Source organism: Brachionichthys hirsutus, chromosome 7, assembly GCF_040956055.1.
Source record: "Brachionichthys hirsutus isolate HB-005 chromosome 7, CSIRO-AGI_Bhir_v1, whole genome shotgun sequence".
In the NCBI taxonomy this organism is placed as follows: Eukaryota; Metazoa; Chordata; class Actinopteri; order Lophiiformes; family Brachionichthyidae; genus Brachionichthys; species Brachionichthys hirsutus.
Genome location: NC_090903.1, coordinates 11705318 through 11722271, shown reverse-complemented (window position 1 = coordinate 11722271; position 16954 = coordinate 11705318). Strand labels below are relative to the sequence as shown.

The window sequence follows — 16954 nt, the reverse complement described above, 5'->3', positions numbered from 1 at the left end:
TGGAAGTAAGTGCAGTTTATCATTTAAGATATAAATCCCGGTAGAAGTTAGATGATTTTTGTTTCGTTGTATCATTAAATGAAGGCTAATGTGTAAAGTGCACGCTATTTGTGTTTATAGCAAACGTTTGCCCTTCGAACCTATTTAAAAAACCATAACATAATTGTGTTCCCGTAACTTTCAGGTCTTCGGTTGTACTCGAAAGATCAAGTTTTATTTTACTATCTCGTGCTTTGGACCAATTCAGCTGCTCCATGAATATTCGACGGAAAATTCCGCCTTCATTGAGGAGTCTGCTGACGGACATCGGCCCAAAGGAGGAATGGACCGACACCGAGCCTGATGCAATGACCAGAGATGGCATTAAGCTCCCAACCAAAGGAGCAGCTTCTGGACAGGAGGCGTATCTTAGTCCAGCCGAGACGCGAGAGAAAGAAATAGCGCTGCATTCTCGTAAAACACAGAGGAGTGCAGCCTGCATGTTCTGTAAATGCAGTCCCTCTTGTTACACTTGCCCTCGTTGCAACCTGCATTACTGCAGCCTGGCTTGTTACCGGAGCCCAGATCACTCGCTGTGCTCTGAGGGGTTTTACAAGGAGGCAGTTCTGCAGGAGCTAAAGGCTATAGGGACGACAGAAAGTGAGGGAAGAAAGAAAATGCAGGAGGTTCTTATGAGACTCAAACGAACGGCGGACGAGACCGATGGTGGCATGGAAAGTTTGCTAAAAGAGGCTGGCATTGTGTCAAATGACACAGATGAGGAGAAGGGAGAGGCAACAGGGAAGGTACAGGTTTTGGATTACCTCTCTAAATTAGCAGAGCTTCAGCAGTCTGGAGAAGGGAGTACAACAGAGATGGAGGCTATTTTGAGAAAGCTTGAGGAGATTGGAGGTGGGGAGTCAGTTTCTGGGGAGCGAGATCAGGATGGTGAAGGTGCAGAAGAGGAGCTGGATGTGACCGATTGGCTTTCAGGGCTGGATATTGACAAACTTTCAGAAGATGAGCTGTGGGACTTGCTTAACGGTGAAGAAAAGGAGTTGTTTAAGGGTATGATGAAGGGCGGCACTCTCGGTGGGCTTGTGCCCCTCTGGAAGCCGTGGTGGGAGGACCATGACGAGGGAGGGAGAGCACTGGTTGAAGTGCTTGAGGAGGAAGTGGAAGGAGGGAATTCAACAACTACTGAGGGCCTGGATGTTAGTAGGGTGAAGACATCACAAGAAGCGGTTCAGTGTCAGAGTGAATCGGCGTCAAATTTGAAAGAGGTGAAAGGACGAAAAATAAATGAAATAATCAAGGGCAAAGGATTCTCAGCTGTTTCCAGTGTTCCTCAAATCTCTGCAAAAATTCCAACATTGAATTCCTTGTGTGCAGAAACATCTCCGCTGGTATGCTATGGTTTGATCAATGCACTTTATGCTTACGCATTTACTCTCTGCTATTTAAACAATGACACTGCTTCACTGATGTTTGAGTTCTGTGACATTATTCTTGCTCTGTCTGAGTCTCTGAACTCAAACAGGGTCTTCAACTCTGTCCAAGAAGCTTTAGACTGTGGAGAAACTCTCATTTTGCGTGGAGGTTACCTAGACGGAGAGGATCGGCTCGCCCCGGCCAGAGCGCTGGAAGCGGTGGCTCACATCATGACTGGCAGAGGGAGGAAGGATGCTGTGGGATACTGCCTGGCAGCCTTGAGCCAGCTCCGCTCGGTGCTCTCTCGGGCCAGGAAAGCCCTGTCGAAAGAGGCAGGGGAAGGGGAAAGGAGACAGAAGTTCTTCTTGGCAAGCAAGAAGTGTGAATTCTTTCAAGCCTGGACGCTGGACAATGGACACCGAATTTGCACACTTGCTATCGAGTTGTGGCATGAAAAAAGTAAAAGAGAGAGATTAAGGAGCGACATGCAGAAAGCCAAGACTGTTGTGGGGGAGAACATAATCAAAGAGAAGAACAAAGGGAAATTAATTCAAGAACTGTGCTAATTGACATTTTGTAAAGTGATATAATAAAAATATATGGATACCTAAATTGTTGCACTCATTGTGAAATTCATCTTGTTACTGGCTTGGTCTTTATATACTGACTGTTTGAGGTGAGCTGAGTAATATGAATAAGTAAAATAAAATAAAAAATTGATGCCTCCTTAGGTTAAAGACATCTTACATTAAATATTTAAATTGTATTGTAAGCATTTGATAATGACAGAAGATAGTAATGAGCATTCTAATAAATTGGATCAAGGAAAAATGTAAAAGTTAAACTTTATAGAAAAGAACAAAGATGGAAAAAAAAAACAAGGAGGTATAAGTATGATATAACTGGGACAGTAATCTTTCATTGGGCGTTGTGGGTTTTTGCTTATGAGAAATGAGATATGAATAGTTCTTAGGAGTTTTAAGATCCTTATTGGGTGTCTCCTGGACTTCTATGACCTTGTGGGCCCCCTCCATAGATATCATGGGGTGATGTCAATAATAGATTATAAATGCTTATTCCAATAGTCCACCTGAGGACAACCGTATCGGGAAGGCATAGACAAATCGTGAAGTGGATATTTTTTTAGAACCAATGTTGTGAAGGTCAGTAAAGAATTCACAAAAAACACACCATACATGACATATTTTGTCATTTTAATATTTTTAAAAATTACTTTGATGAATTTACATCGTGTACCAAAGTCTCAAAAAACCCTTGATTCAATGATGTTAATTGTATTATCGCTGTGAAAGGTGAAGCAACCAAACGCAGACATTAAAACAACATCTCGCGGTATTCTCGCGATGCTTTCTGTAACCGGGTCACGTGTTGCGGAAGCGCTTCTGGTTCTGGTGTGCGACGGAAAACATGGCGGCGCTGTTGAGGTCGGCTCGTTTACTCAAGTTTTCGCCTTCGGGCTCGCTCCAGATCACGGGAACCAGCAGGAGCGGACCTCCGCTCAGCCGGCTCTTTAGCAGGGTTCTCTGTGGCAGCAGGAACGGAGTTCGTCCTCGACAAATAACTCCTGGTTCCGAAAACGCGCTCAGGTATCATGTCTGCTAGCCGCTTTAGCTGTGGTCCACGCGTGGACGGGCGCACGGGTGTCATTGCTCAATGACGAGCAGAGACACAAGTGTTGACGCTGATATAAGCTTTGCCTGTGTGTCTGCTGGCGTTAGAATCACGACTCGAGTCGTTAACGGGCTCTTAGATTGTGTAACATCGACACAGACGTTTCATAACCATCAGCCGAGAGTTCCGTCATCACAGTTAAAACAAATAGCTCAAAGTCAATCATGAATTGTTAGCGATGAATGCTGACATCTTGTGAATGTTCCCAGTAATTTAATATTCGCTCATCTAAAGTTTCGTCTTTGGAGACTGAATAAAATGTTACCTTGTAGTATTATATGTTTATTTGATTTGTATCAGCTGCTTTTAATTTTATAATGTGAATTACTGCAGAAACTCTGACCTTATTTAATGAGAAATTGACTGATACCAGACATGTGCTTCTCCTCAAGGTCACGCCTGTTGACAAAGTGCAATATGGAGATGAAGCTTCTGCCATTGTGCATTAAACATATTCTACGCCAGCCGGGCAGTTTCCTCTCAGACACATCCTCGTTTACGCTTCTTCGGCTTCGGCTTCACTGTTCCTCTCCGTTTCTGCCCCTCTGACAGCCGAGTGTGGCCGTGTACGGTGGGGTGTGTGCGCACCTACACCAATGCCACGGAGCAGAAGGATGAGACCAGCGTTGTGGAGTCCAAGCAGGCCGAGATGTTTGACAAGGCTCTGTCCCTGCTGGACAACTCTGCGAAGAGAACCGGTCGCATCACCCGAACCCTGCTGCTCCGCGTCTTCCAAGATATCTGCAGGACAGGCAGGCAGACCGGCTCACTCTTGGACGCTGTTCTATGTGTTTTTCTCAGCTATTCTCACCTTTTACCCCCCCCCCCCCCCCCCCTCCCCCTTGTAGATTACCCCAGTAGTAATCATGCTCTGTTACTGCTGCGGAGCTGTGGGTCCCTTCTGTCAGAGGTGCCCCTGGAGGAGCGGACGGAACTGGCTCATCGTATGTGGAATAAGCTAAAGGAGATGGGTAAGAGGAGCAATGACAACAACCTAACCGACTTAACTGTCTAACTCAGACATGGGCAAACTAAGGCCCGGGGGCCATATACTGCCCGTTAGGCTTTATAATACGGCCCCCCAAATAATATCATTAAATAAAATGTTATTATAAACCTCATTAATTTTCCCTTTTCCCTGTAATGCTACCTGGAAAAGGCCAAATCCTTTCATGTAATGGCTTTAACATGTCATTTATATTAGTTCACGCAAATACTCCATTCATCTGTTCCTGGCCCGGCCTCTCTGTCAAATTTTAGGACCCATTGTGGCCCGCAAGTAAAAACTGTTCACTGATGCTGAACTCAAAAGGGTTTGACCTTGGTTAGGTATATTTAAAGTATTAGAAGTGTCTGATTCACGTCAGTTTAGAACCAAACTGTTGCTTCTGTGTTATATTTGATACGTTTCATGATAATTACCAGAAGCTGTGCCACAGTATTAACATCCTGGTGGTTTTTTGCAGAGGAATTGCTCCGTTTCAGTTTGTTAGTTTGCACATCATCGTGTTGATGTCTTCTCCAGGTGTTCGCTATGATGTTAGTCATTACAATGCCTTGCTGAAGGTTTACCTGCAGAATGAGTTCAAGTTCTCCCCCACTGAATTCCTGGCCAAGCTGGAAGCAAACGATGTCCAGCCCAATCGAGTAAGTGCTGCCAGTGCTGGGTGCTGTAATGGGACACAACGCACGAGTAGATCTGTTTGCTTGAACCCATGCATTGCCATGGGAACAGGAATATGAACGTTTTTGCTAATAGATGTTGTTTACTACAGTTGATGGAACGTCAATTCTTCACACACTCGCCTGTCTCATCCAATCGATTTCATTTCCATTTACGCATGTGCATAGGTGACCTACGAGAGACTCATGGAAGCCTACTGTGACAGTGGCGATATCGAAGGAGCCAGGTGAACAAATGCTTTATCCTGTCCATGAATTACCCGATGGCGAACAGAGTGCTGGTGTCCAACTGGCGTCCATAATGACTATTCATCGTTTTTGACAACACAAAATGTGATGCCTTTGGATGTGCTTTTTTTTTTTTTTCTCTGCTTTCTCAGTAAAATATTGAATTTCATCAAGAGCAAAGATATGCCCATCACTGAGCGTGTATTCAACTCTCTGGTGACAGGCCATGCTCGTGCAGGGTGAGTCGCTGCATCTGTTCTTGCAGCATGTTATTTAGTCACGTAAAGTAACAAGTATTGTTGTTTAAACAATTGTTGTTTAAACCCAGCCATTATCTGTCACTGCAGGGACATGGAGAGTGCAAAGAACATCCTGAGTGTCATGACAGAAGCGGGAATTTTACCTGGTCCTGACACTTACCTAATGCTGTTGAACGCCCATGCTGAGAGGGGAGATATAGATAGTTTGAAAGAGGTATTCATTGTTGCTCATCGAGACTATGCAGATACTTTGTTGTTGTTTCTATCCATAGAATTATTACCCGTTTAATTTAACGTCCTCTCTCCTCATCCTTCTCTTTCCTTAATTTTTCCTCCCCTCTGTCCCAATTTTTATTTTATTTTCTTACCACTACCACGCATTACACCGTCTTATTTTTGTTTTCCATTTATCCCTCCTCTTTTCCTCCGACAGACTCTCCAGACAGCAAATGATAAGAACTATCTCATGAAGCACAAGGACACCATGCAGGTCATATTGTCTCTCGCCAAGGCTGGACACCAGCAGCATGTCCCAGAGATGATGACGTACATGAAGCCTGAGAGGGGATATAGAACAGGTACGCGACACATTTCAACATTACCGTTGTGCGCTGTGAGACTAAACGGATTCAGAACCTGTTGTTTGTCTTTTAGATACCACAAGCTTGTGTCTGACCCTCCTCAGCCAGGGTTTGGAGGACGCAGCTTTTCAAGTCTTGAAGACATGCTCTTATTTTCAGTATCATGCTGGTAGTGGCAACTTCTTCCTCAGACACTGTATTCACATGGATGTGGTATGTGGACATAAAAATCACCCATTGCTCCACTTCTAATAAATCAGAATTCAGATTAGGCAGCATTTTGCTGAAATCCGCTGCCAACGTTTTTGAAATGTATTTTGAAAAAAGGAATTGATTTTTTTTTTTTAAACTCATTCAGTGCCAGCAGTTCTCACTCATTTTGCCCTGTTTTTCAAGACCCACAGAATATTATCTACTATGACCATGCAAGCACTGAATCTACCACATGGAAGATTCAAGTCACTTCTTTCATTAGGAAAAATAAGTGTGTTCTTACCATTTTTCATTCTGGAGTTGTTGGCCATTGAGAGGCAGAATTCAATTTCAAACCCAATTGACGTCTTTAGATCTCAATTGGAAATGTTTGGATTTTGATTGACATTTTTAGATGTCAATGGCATTTAATGAGTTAAATATGATATAAAAAAAAATACTTTTCTTTAAGTAATGATTTTAATTATATCAGAACTAGCATTGCTTGTATGTAATGGTGTAAATCAATATTAATTAGCAACTACAACAGCAGTGTTTTAATGAAAGCATTATTAGACTGTAATATTCCAAATTAAATGTAGAATAAATAAGTTGGCATGTGCACTGGTGGATTGTTAATGACATACTGCAAGGTTATTTGAACTGTTTGTTGAGTTGTGGATTTTCTGTGTGCTCTGCAGTCCCTGGAGAAGTTGGTCTTCTACTGCAAGGAACTCAATGAGTTAAATTTGTGTTCAACTCCTCTCACCTTCAGTCTGTCCTGCGCCCTGTCCGCCAAGAAGACCGGTACGGCATGTTCTCATTTAAACGCTTTGCTTTGATGAAAGACTATTCCATCCATTTGTGCACAGATGATTCCTCATACATATTGATAGTCTTATTGTGCTTTTGCAGAGATGTCTCTCAAGCTGATGAAGCTGATGCAGGAGCAAAACCTTCCCATTAGGCCTCACTACTTTTGGCCCCTCTTCCCTAAGGCTGTGGATGACGAAGCTGGTACGCGCACTAATACTCGGGTGTTTTATAGCTATCTGGGGTTTAACTTCATACTATTTTGGTGAGTATTTCTTTTTGGAACTTCCAAAGAAAAGTGTCTATTCATTTTTTGCAGACGAGCGCTAGAGAAGATTTTCGGAAAGTACACAGCTTCCGAATTTGGATCTCCAGATTCAGGAATTTTGATCTGATGGCCTTTGACCCAGGGTGCACATGGGGGCTCGGTGGCACAAACTATTTCCATTGCACATGCAAACGCAGACATGAGGATGTGCAAACAGGTCTTGGCTGAGCAGTCAGTTTATTTTCAGTTTATGGAGTTCTATACAGCAGTCCTTTTTCCCGATCCCTTGATCTTGTGTCAGACATTTCTTCTCACTTCTTATTGTGATCCATGACGGATAAATTGTCTCCGTGACGGATGAGTGGCATTCGGCGACAAGTACGATCTTACAGCCCGTGAACGATGCGCCTGGTCGAATGTGTTTGACGCATTGCTTTGGCTTTTAAGTGCTTTATTTATGCCGAGATCTGGCTCTCTCTTTGGGGTTTTTTAGAGCGATTAATAAATGATTTATTTCCCCCCTGTCGGCTTATTGACAGTATCTGAGCTGGCAGTTAGGAGAACCAGCGATGTAGGTTGGCTCGTCTGTGCGGTCCAGACAGATGCTCAGTTTGAATGGTGAGATGCTTCAGCGCCTGACTTGGCAGCATGAAGAAGAGGACCAGACATGAGTTTAAACATGCACAACCGCGCACACACACACACACACACACACACACACTTAACACGTTATTACTTAAATCTTCCGACCGCTCTGTGTCAAAGCGACACACTCGGATGGCTTCCATTTAGTCATCGCTGCGCCGACGGGGAAGGCGTGAAGGAAAGCGGAGAAACTTCTCTGCTCAAACAGGAATGTTTCCGGTTCCGTTAGCCTTAACTCTCATGAATGATGCAGACTCCCCCCCCCCCCCTCCCTCCCTCCCTCGTGATCTCTCTTTCACACTCACTGGCTGCAGGAGGTGTGTGCGCGTATCCCCATTTGTAGTGAGGGGGTGGGGGTAGATTTGGGAGGGCAGTGCAGGTGATGTGACTGATGCGGACTGACTTGATTTCATGTAAATGCAAGTGCTCTGAGGGAATTCACTTTGGATTACGCGCCCCACTGTGCACAGCCCATGAAATATTAAGCACCGTGTCACTTTTTGTCCACAGGTGTCACTAGCGGGCAGAGAGGCCGGTGCCATGGAATCGTAGGGGAGAGACGGTTGGAAATAAGGAGGGAGGGAGAAAAAAAACTCTCCTCTGCTTTTTGATGCGGTGTAGATTTGGCGGGTTTAGCGGAAGCATATGCTGGCCCATACTTCCCACCTGCCGCCAGCTAGTCACTGCTTGTCAGTCCTCACGACAGAGTGCAGTGTTATCGCTTCTGACATGGCAGAGCAAGAAAAAAAAAGAACTAAACTTCAAAGGAAGGACCAGTTTTTGGCCTTGTCTGTTTTGGGTGGAAAGAAAGAAACATGCAAAGCCTCTCCTTTTAATTTTCATCCGAGCCTACCCTTTGCAACATTATCTTCAACCCTTTTCTCTTTGTCTTTAATGCGACCATATCTGTCAGTTGCTGCAGGAAGAATTGGCATGTTTGCTTTTTTCAATTAATATTTTTTGAAATTGAAATACTGTGTTCTCTTTCGAACCACAAACTGTCAAAAGTCTAGCTTTTGAGAGTCGCAAACATGTAGAAACGGAGAGACGGATGGTGTTGGAGAAGGAAAAGAGGAAGTGACAGGTACTCCTGTCTAAGGACAGGATGGGATGACGGCAACCGGTTCACTCCACTCCTCTCTGTCTCCCTTTTCTTCGGCCTCACTTCTCGTCTCTGACAGTTAACCTGGAGACATGAATCTGATGATGATATCTTGTGACCACTGCCATGCTGAACTCACTACTTTGATACCTCGTGCCCGTATGGTGCGTCAGGCTTTATGCAGACCAACCTGGAGCGCTTCCTCTCGTCTTCGCAGGCGTCCTTTGTGCCTGGTCTTTACAAGAATTGTTCAGACAGGGGAGGAAGGGAAAGGGGTTACTCGCATGACATTTATGTCGTGAAAAGTGAAAGACCTGGAGGGGAAGGAGTACAAATGACACCACGTATATCACATTTGTTTTTCCTATCGGGTCTTATCTGATGTTTGTTTTGAACTCATTTGGCGGTGTAGGTATACACGCTTTAAGTTATTCAAAGTTGTTCAATACAGACACGCTTGTTGGACGTCCAAAAAGTGCTGACGATCATGAAAGCTCATGGACGGAAGCCAGAAAGCACACGTATGAGCGAAAAGCCCGGCTTATGTATTTATACCTCGAGCTCTCCATTCACTTATTTTCTGTCTGGACCACCGTGAAATCAACCATGGATTATTCAGGAGAAAAGCAGGTTATTGCTCTTTCCTTTCATAAAAAAACCCCCGACTGGATGAAAGTGATTAGGGGGGTAAGAATGGACGGGTGGATGGATCTTCCATTGAGAAGAAGGAAGATCGCCTGCGTGCTTTCCCCCCTGAAAGTAGGTTGGAAGGATAGTGAGAGGGGTAGATGAATGACTGATGTGGACAGGGGGGGAAGGCTGGATGGACGGAGTGGTTCAGGTAGCCTTACCTGGGATAATGCGGTCCCAGCCGCAGGGTTTAATGGCATATAAAAGCCTGGAGCTCATCTTTTATTCAGCTGACGAGAGAGACTGCCAGGTGAACACGCATGTCCCGAGAGGATGCAGAAACACAGAGCTGTGTGTGTGTTCCAGAACCTGAGTGGGGAATGAATTCACATGGAGTCCTGAGGTGTGTCAGCTAAAGGAAGCACTTTAGGGGAGTTTGCTGAAGTCCGCATGGGATCAAAAAGTATCGGCACGATGGATTCCATTATGTATATATAGCATATAGATGCACCTAAATCCGCATGGCAACACACAGAGAAGCAACTCGCGGCTGTGTCTGCATTCATTCGGGCCCGCGTCCTTCGTGGGCACGCTCCCAGAAATATGCAAAGTGCTTCTGTCCCTCCTCCATGTACACACGGACACACACACAGACGGGCATATTAAGAGAGTGTGAGGAGCTGATCCATATGCATATGGCAGTTTTTGACTTTTGTCCTGGGGCAGGACCTCAGGGGTCTGCTGGAGAGCAGGGTGATGGTGCAAGATTCCACTGGAGTCCAAGTGTGTGTTAATGCACTTGTATCCTGAAGTCTAGGGTTGAGAGGGAAGAGGACATTAGCATTTGCCCAGTGCTTGTGTGTTGCTGCTCTTGCGCAGGCGGGGGGTCACAGCTCCAGGCCCTTTTTACATGCGAGTCAATAAAATCATGCATCTGTACTTCTTTTTTGCTCTAACACAGTTCAATAAACACAAACTTTTCTTGTTTTGATTCGAATGTGGCACTTTTAAACTAATTTACATGTGTCGTCGTAGCAACACACAACAACCTCTTTAATCTGTGTTCTACTTCAATAAAGCTAAAATAAGATACACAATACAAATAACATGCAGGGGGTTGAATCAAATGAGTAAGTTCCAAAATTGGATTTACATTTTGTAAAATTCTTTTTTTTTTTTCCTTTTCCAATCGTAGATTTATTGATCGTTACTTTGATAAGAACAAGTTAATCCACGTGAAAAGCCTAAAATGTTGTTGTTTTGTAGGTGTGATCAAGGTGTTATCGGCCATGCAGGAGCTCAGGGTGTCCCCTGACATTGATACTGTTGAAAACTACGTAGTCCCTGTTTTCAAGACATTGGAAAAGGTTCAACAGGCGCTGAAGGTAACCCGTGTGTGTGTGTGTGTGTGTGTGTTTTAACGTGTGCTATGAAATATGTTTGTGGTCTAAAGGAGATTGTTTATTTTACTCAATTCTGCTCAGGATTCAGGTGTGTCTTTGACTTTGGAGACGCTATTGGTTCCAGTGGTTCGCAGGGCAGCTGGGAACCTGGGAAAACTCCACAGCATATGTAAGCACGCACACACACACACCTACTGTCTTTTAGCACATTCCAAAGAAGCTCTACAACATCTTGAGCAGCCATCATAAAAATTGCTGCTTTGCCTGCAGGCTAATTAGACACACACACACACACACACACACACACACTTCCCCGCATACTCCTCTGTACTCATCAGGCCTTTTAAGAGATTAGTCTGTGAATATGTAAAGAACAGAAGGAGAGGCGCCTCAGCAGCAGAGGGACAGGATGGAGAGGGCCGATGCATAATGGATGACTCCGCTCCTCGTTTTCACGTTCTTCCCGGTCTTTCCTTTACATGTATTTCAGAACATTCCGATGCATTTCCCCCTGATATGTCAAAGGTTTTTTCCAAGTCTTTTGCTGTTGTCAGCGTCTTAGATTTCCTGCTGTTGAATAAGATCTGAAAAGTCTTAAGTCTTTGACTATTTTTTACACGATAAAAGAGAAGTAATAAACTTGTTTATTACTTTTCTGTTTACCTATAAGACTACCCTGTATAACTGCGAGTTGAATGGTACATGGAGCCACAAGACTGCATGGGGAGGGGTAATTATTTCTCGTACGTCTCCTCTCTTTTCCAGTGTCGGATCCGTCCTTCCCAGGCTTAAAATTGCAAACTTTCCGCAGCAACCTGTTCCAACCCTTCATAAAGTGAGTCCATTATGCTGTGGTCTGTGTTTGCCTTCACGTATTCATCATTCAGTAGTCCACGTTTCTCCACATCTTGCCTGAAAACTCCTGACTGGCGTCTCCGGGGAGGAACGTGGCATTATGAAGGTCACCGCAGCATATGCTGTAACTATGACATGTGCAGCCGATCACACAGTCCTCAGCATCTGCGTGTGTGTTTGCGCAGGCAGCTGCAGGGAAAAACACTCCACTCACACATGAACTCGGGCGCCTCATGCATATGGAGGGCGTCATCCTTCAGCTCTCACCCCCAAAGCACCGTGGGAGATATGTAAATTAACAGATGCCCACTACTGCCCCTTGTACCCCAGATTGCCACACCGGTCTTACCCTGTTTAATTCTCACACACACATGCCGTCTGAGCCCCGGGACTGTGGTGTGACCCCTCGGGTCCTCTTTTGAAGGGGCGTTTATGAATATTTACAGTTTAGCTCCGCACAGCTGCACGAAAACACCGCGAGCTGTGCTTGAAGTGAGATAAAGGGAAAAGCAGCGACTCCTCTGCAGGGACCAAACTCGTGTTCTCCAATTAAAAGCAAAAAAAACCCAAAAAAGGTTCAGTTGAGTTTAACTTTGTACTTTCCATTTAGCAAATATTGTTCTGAAACAGTCAATTATGTATATATTAATCATTTAACTGCTAAAATAAGGAGAGTATGAATGCAACATGTCCCTTTTGAGACATTTTAAGTCTTTTTAAAGACTTGGGTTCTTGCAAAATGATCAAGAACATGTGAAAATGAAAGTAATTTTAAAAGGAATTAGCCTCCACCAGATACACAATCCCAGCCGGAGAGGTTTATTCGCTTGCTTCAAAATCACATTCATTTTTCTTACCACTTTCTTTCATGCAGCATTTTTCGTGTTTTCCTTTTGTTTGTGTAATTGTTGTTTTTGTTTAGATATTCAAAATCAGAGCATCTTCTAATTGTTTGTCCGGCTTTCCCTGAATCCGATTCCGTTATCCCATTTGCGCTTTGCTTTCATGGAATTAGCACACACCTACACACTTTTCTGAACGTTAAGTTGCCTGACAGGATCATAATTGAGCTTGTCACAGGCGAGTGTGTGTAACTGTGTGTGTGTGTGTGTGTTCGCACACGAGAGTGCCGTGTCATTGTAATGTGGGACCTGCCCCTGTCAAAGACAAGGTCAGGGGATAATTTAATCATTAAAGACCTCTTCTTCTCTTCTCGTCTCTCATCTCCCACCTTCTTTTTTTTTTTCTCAACCAACTAGCTGACGGTGCCAGAATTGTCACACGTGTGTGTGTGTGTGCGTGATCTGCTGCTCTCCTTTACCGTATTGCATTCTACTACTCTGTCGGTTCTTTGTCAGCGTCAGAATGATCGTTATATAAATAATAGTTAAGTTGTCAGAGCACTATGGATTTATCATTATTTATTTTACTGTATATGTTCAGGAAAATTTACATTCCAAATTTGTGGGGGATAACTCGGTAGCGGGATCAAAATGGGCTTATTATCATTTTGAATATAGTGTTACAGACTTAAAGCAAGGTTTACATACCATGTCTACCAGAACAACTTCTTTGTGGTAGCTAATAATTGCAGCGGCAAATTAAGATTAAATAATCTAGTGCACGGTTTGGAAACATTTTGCCAGGTTGTACTTTTACGGCGTTCACTTCACAAGCTTCAAACGATCATTGCCGGGTTTAAATGAGGAGCTATAGAGTGTGTGTGTGGGGAGGGGGGGGGGGGGGGATGCTCCTTTTAGAGACGCACAGTAACCCTGAGAGGTTTGGAATCTTGTCGACCCACTGGTCGTTCATGTCTTGTCCTGTGCTGCCCCCTACAGGTGTGATGATCTGGAGAACATGGTGAAGGTAAGACCTTCTGCAGATGCAGTCCCAGTCAGATGTTGTAGCGACCTTTAGCTGCTACTCGATATGCAGTGTGTACATAGACCAAATATGTTCGCACCTCTGCAGATAAACAGGATTAGTAATGTGGAAAACCGTTTGTAATCTCTAAAGTAGTGCACTCATTACGGTGAACTGAATTCAACTGGAATTGGGAATCTTCAAGCTGCCTAAATAATGTTTTAATCCTCACAGCACATTGGTTATGATAACAAATGTACCCACCATCTGCTCCCTCAATGAACCACATGCTCATTTAGTAGCAAGCGGAGCACCGCCAAAGCCCAGCAGAACAATCCTGGAGCTGGTCCTAACTTTGAGGGGTCTTTCTGCATCACATGTAAAACCCACTCGCCAAGTTTCATCCAAATGGGTTGAGCAGGTTTCTTTTTTTTTAACCCTGCTGACAGACAGACCCAACAGATATAATTCTATCTAGCAACCCTCTGCAAGATGGCAAATAATAGCATCTGTTGCCTTGTATAGAGATCTTTATCGACAGACGTTTAGGGTGAATATTTTATTCACACACGGTGCAATCTTTACAGTTTCTGCTGCTGCTGCAACATACAGAAGGAAGAATTTAACCAAAATCTGACAGAGAATGTTTATTGGTGACCAAAATGAGAGAATTAAACTCTATATTGTGATGCTTGTATTCTTAAAGAGTATGTGTTTGGGTTTATTTAATTTGTTCTCTTTTCTAGATTACCGAGCTCTTTCACGTAGATCATCGTTTCTCGGGCAAGCCTGGTTACTCCGGTAAATACATATTTATTCACATAGGTGTGTGTGTGTGTGTGTGTGTGAGAGAGAGAGAGAGACCTGCTCTCTCCGTCCGAGGAAATATAGCCTGGCTGCTGACACAGCGCTGAGTAGTTATAAGTGCATATGTGTCACTACTGAGCAGCAGCTTTAGTGTGTGCGGGTGCGCGTATGCGGAGCATTCGTGTCAGTCCGTGTCAGTGTGTGTGTGTGTCACAAAGGATGTCCAGCAGTGAGACTGTTTTGTGTGTGCTGGTGGTAGCGATGGAGACTGTTATCCATGTCACATCCCGTTAGACGACAATCTGTGTGTGAGAGTTGGAAGTGGGAGGAAGCTGTCACTGCCAACCGCGGCACGTTCACTCACGCTTCAGCCCAAAAGCAGCCTCTGTCAGCAGGAATGAAACGCAAACACACACACACACACACACACACACACCCTGCAGAGGTTACAGGAAAAGAGGATGAACAGAGAAATAGATGCAGTGATTGACACGGCGGCCAATGAAATGTATTCCTAAAACAACTGCTCACTCTGTGTGTGTGTGTGTGTGTGTGTGTGTGTGTGTGTGACTGTCTCCAGGTCCAAGCCAGCTGGATTATTTCATGTACCTTCTGTTTGGGAAAATGACAGAACATGAGGTGAAAACACAGGAGGCCACTTTGAGGAAATACCTTCAACAGCTACATGCTCTGGTACACACACACACACACACACACACACACACACACACACACACACACACACACGGCGACTGTTGCCTCCGCGACCCGGCGCCGGATGAGCGGTGGAAGATGGATGGATGGAAGTTTTCAGTTGAGGGCTGCAGATAGGGAGATGAGATCAAGCTTTTCTCTTGGGGTTTAAAGGTTAAATCTCAACCTGGCCTTTGGGGGTCAATAAATGACATCACATTAAACATCATCCTTGGGTGTACCAATAGATATTTCAGGACCTGGCAACCTGTTTTGAATCATAAAATAGGTAGATCCCTCACTTATTCCCGAATAGTCTTATTGGTACTAATCTGTGGCTAATTTCTGTGTCATTTTATTCTAGTTATTTATTTTTCATTCTTTGGTGCGACAGGGTGGGAATGTTCATGGGGTTGGGTATAAAAAAAAGTGACTGTTTTTGCGGATGATTTGAAACATCATCCTTCTCCATCCGACTCAGGATATTGCGGATTGAGTATTTTGAGAGTAAAAGACTAACACCTTTTCAGTGATGGTTAGAATTGAATTCTCTCAATCTTCAACGCAAGCTTTAGCTATTTTAGCTCCTGTTGTTCTTCTAAGAGCTGATGGTGATGTGTCTTTGCAGAACATAACCATTCATGCCAACATCTACAGAGGAATCAGGAACATCCTGCTCTCCTATAATGTCCCAAAGCTCACCCAGGTACGGGACCCTCTTGGATGCGCAGCATTGTTGCCCCCGCCAAGGAGGTTATGTTTTCACCAGCGTTGGTTTGTCTGTCTGTCTGTTAGCAAGATAACTCAAACGGTTACAGAAGGATCGTGCTTACATTTTCAGGGAATGTAGGGAATGTTACCAGGAACAGATTATTATATTTTGGTGAAGTTCCAGGAGAGATCCTGGATTCTAGATCAGTTTGAAATCGTCTCTAACATTGCGGTCAATGGAGCTTCAAAATGTGTTCCTCAATATCTCGTTTGATAATTGGCCGATGTTTATGGAATTTGAAACAATCGTGTAGGGTTAGCGCCTCTCTCTCACCAACGAATCTCATCTGGATCTGATCCAGGGGGACGTTAGGTAAAAATTATTAACATTGACAACTCAATTTACGGATTCTAAAATCAGGTAAAAATACACATGAACTCCGATTCACTTTTACTTTTCATGGTTGGCGTATAAAGATACCAAGAACAATCTCAACATGTGGACGGTGTAAATCCAATTAGGCGGGGAATGCGCTGCGTGGCGGAGGACTGCTCTCTGTGCTTTTTGAGCTCGTGATGTTTTTTGAGGAGTCCTTTTGAAATGGCAGCGGTGAAAGTATACAAAATTCAACAGTGAAAAACGCACGGCCTTATTGAGACCATTGCGCTGTTGTTGTTTTTTGTTGTTGGTGATGCCTCCAAGGATGTCATTTTGAACTGTATGTGTGTTTTTGTTTTGTGCCAGGATGTGCTGGCCTTGGTGGACCCCAATGATCCAAACTCCAAAGGCTTAAGTATTCCCCAAGGCTTGGTCAGTAGGACGGTGTAAAATAAGAACGAGTTCACACACCAGACTTGAAACTTTAACCTTTGTGACGCTCATGGTTACCTCCTGATTTTTCGCATCTGTTTCTCCGTCAGGTCACTGAAACGCCGGCTGAGCTCGAGAAAAGATTGGAGCTGTTGAAAAGGGACAAGAAACCGTTTAGCATTCTTCTCAGACTACTCTTAGACGCTGTATTGGCTGAAGATGTAGGAATTTTTTTTATATATATATATTATTTGGTTCAATCTTTTCCTTGAAATTATTCAAAAAAAAAAAAATGCTGTCTGTC

The 16954-nt window shown here is 44.0% G+C and overlaps 2 protein-coding genes and 1 long non-coding RNA gene across 3 annotated transcripts in view; all 3 read left to right on the top strand.

Moving 5' to 3' along the window:
- Positions 1-254: 254 nt before the first annotated feature.
- On the top strand, positions 255-1984 carry znhit2 (zinc finger, HIT-type containing 2). Its single transcript, XM_068741694.1, has one exon. It carries the CDS (start codon positions 255-257, stop codon positions 1974-1976), a length of 1722 nt encoding a protein of 573 aa, XP_068597795.1. The 3' UTR covers positions 1977-1984.
- An 854-nt stretch (positions 1985-2838) lies between these two features.
- Positions 2839-16954, top strand: part of lrpprc (leucine-rich pentatricopeptide repeat containing) — a 38164-nt gene continuing 24048 nt past the window's right edge. The window contains exons 1-18 of the mRNA XM_068741638.1: positions 2839-3017; positions 3655-3854; positions 3951-4073; positions 4628-4749; positions 4954-5012; positions 5166-5252; positions 5361-5487; positions 5707-5851; positions 5928-6067; positions 6748-6853; positions 6962-7063; positions 10771-10889; positions 10989-11076; positions 11673-11693; positions 15064-15128; positions 15757-15834; positions 16585-16650; positions 16761-16871. Coding sequence (XP_068597739.1) covers positions 2839-3017; positions 3655-3854; positions 3951-4073; positions 4628-4749; positions 4954-5012; positions 5166-5252; positions 5361-5487; positions 5707-5851; positions 5928-6067; positions 6748-6853; positions 6962-7063; positions 10771-10889; positions 10989-11076; positions 11673-11693; positions 15064-15128; positions 15757-15834; positions 16585-16650; positions 16761-16871 — 1938 coding nt within the window. The remainder of the gene's footprint in view (positions 3018-3654; positions 3855-3950; positions 4074-4627; positions 4750-4953; positions 5013-5165; positions 5253-5360; positions 5488-5706; positions 5852-5927; positions 6068-6747; positions 6854-6961; positions 7064-10770; positions 10890-10988; positions 11077-11672; positions 11694-15063; positions 15129-15756; positions 15835-16584; positions 16651-16760; positions 16872-16954) is intronic.
- Positions 11723-15062, top strand: LOC137895610 (uncharacterized). Its single transcript, XR_011105557.1, has 4 exons — positions 11723-11742; positions 13604-13631; positions 14375-14429; positions 15016-15062. It is a non-coding gene; the product is annotated as an uncharacterized lncRNA (long non-coding RNA).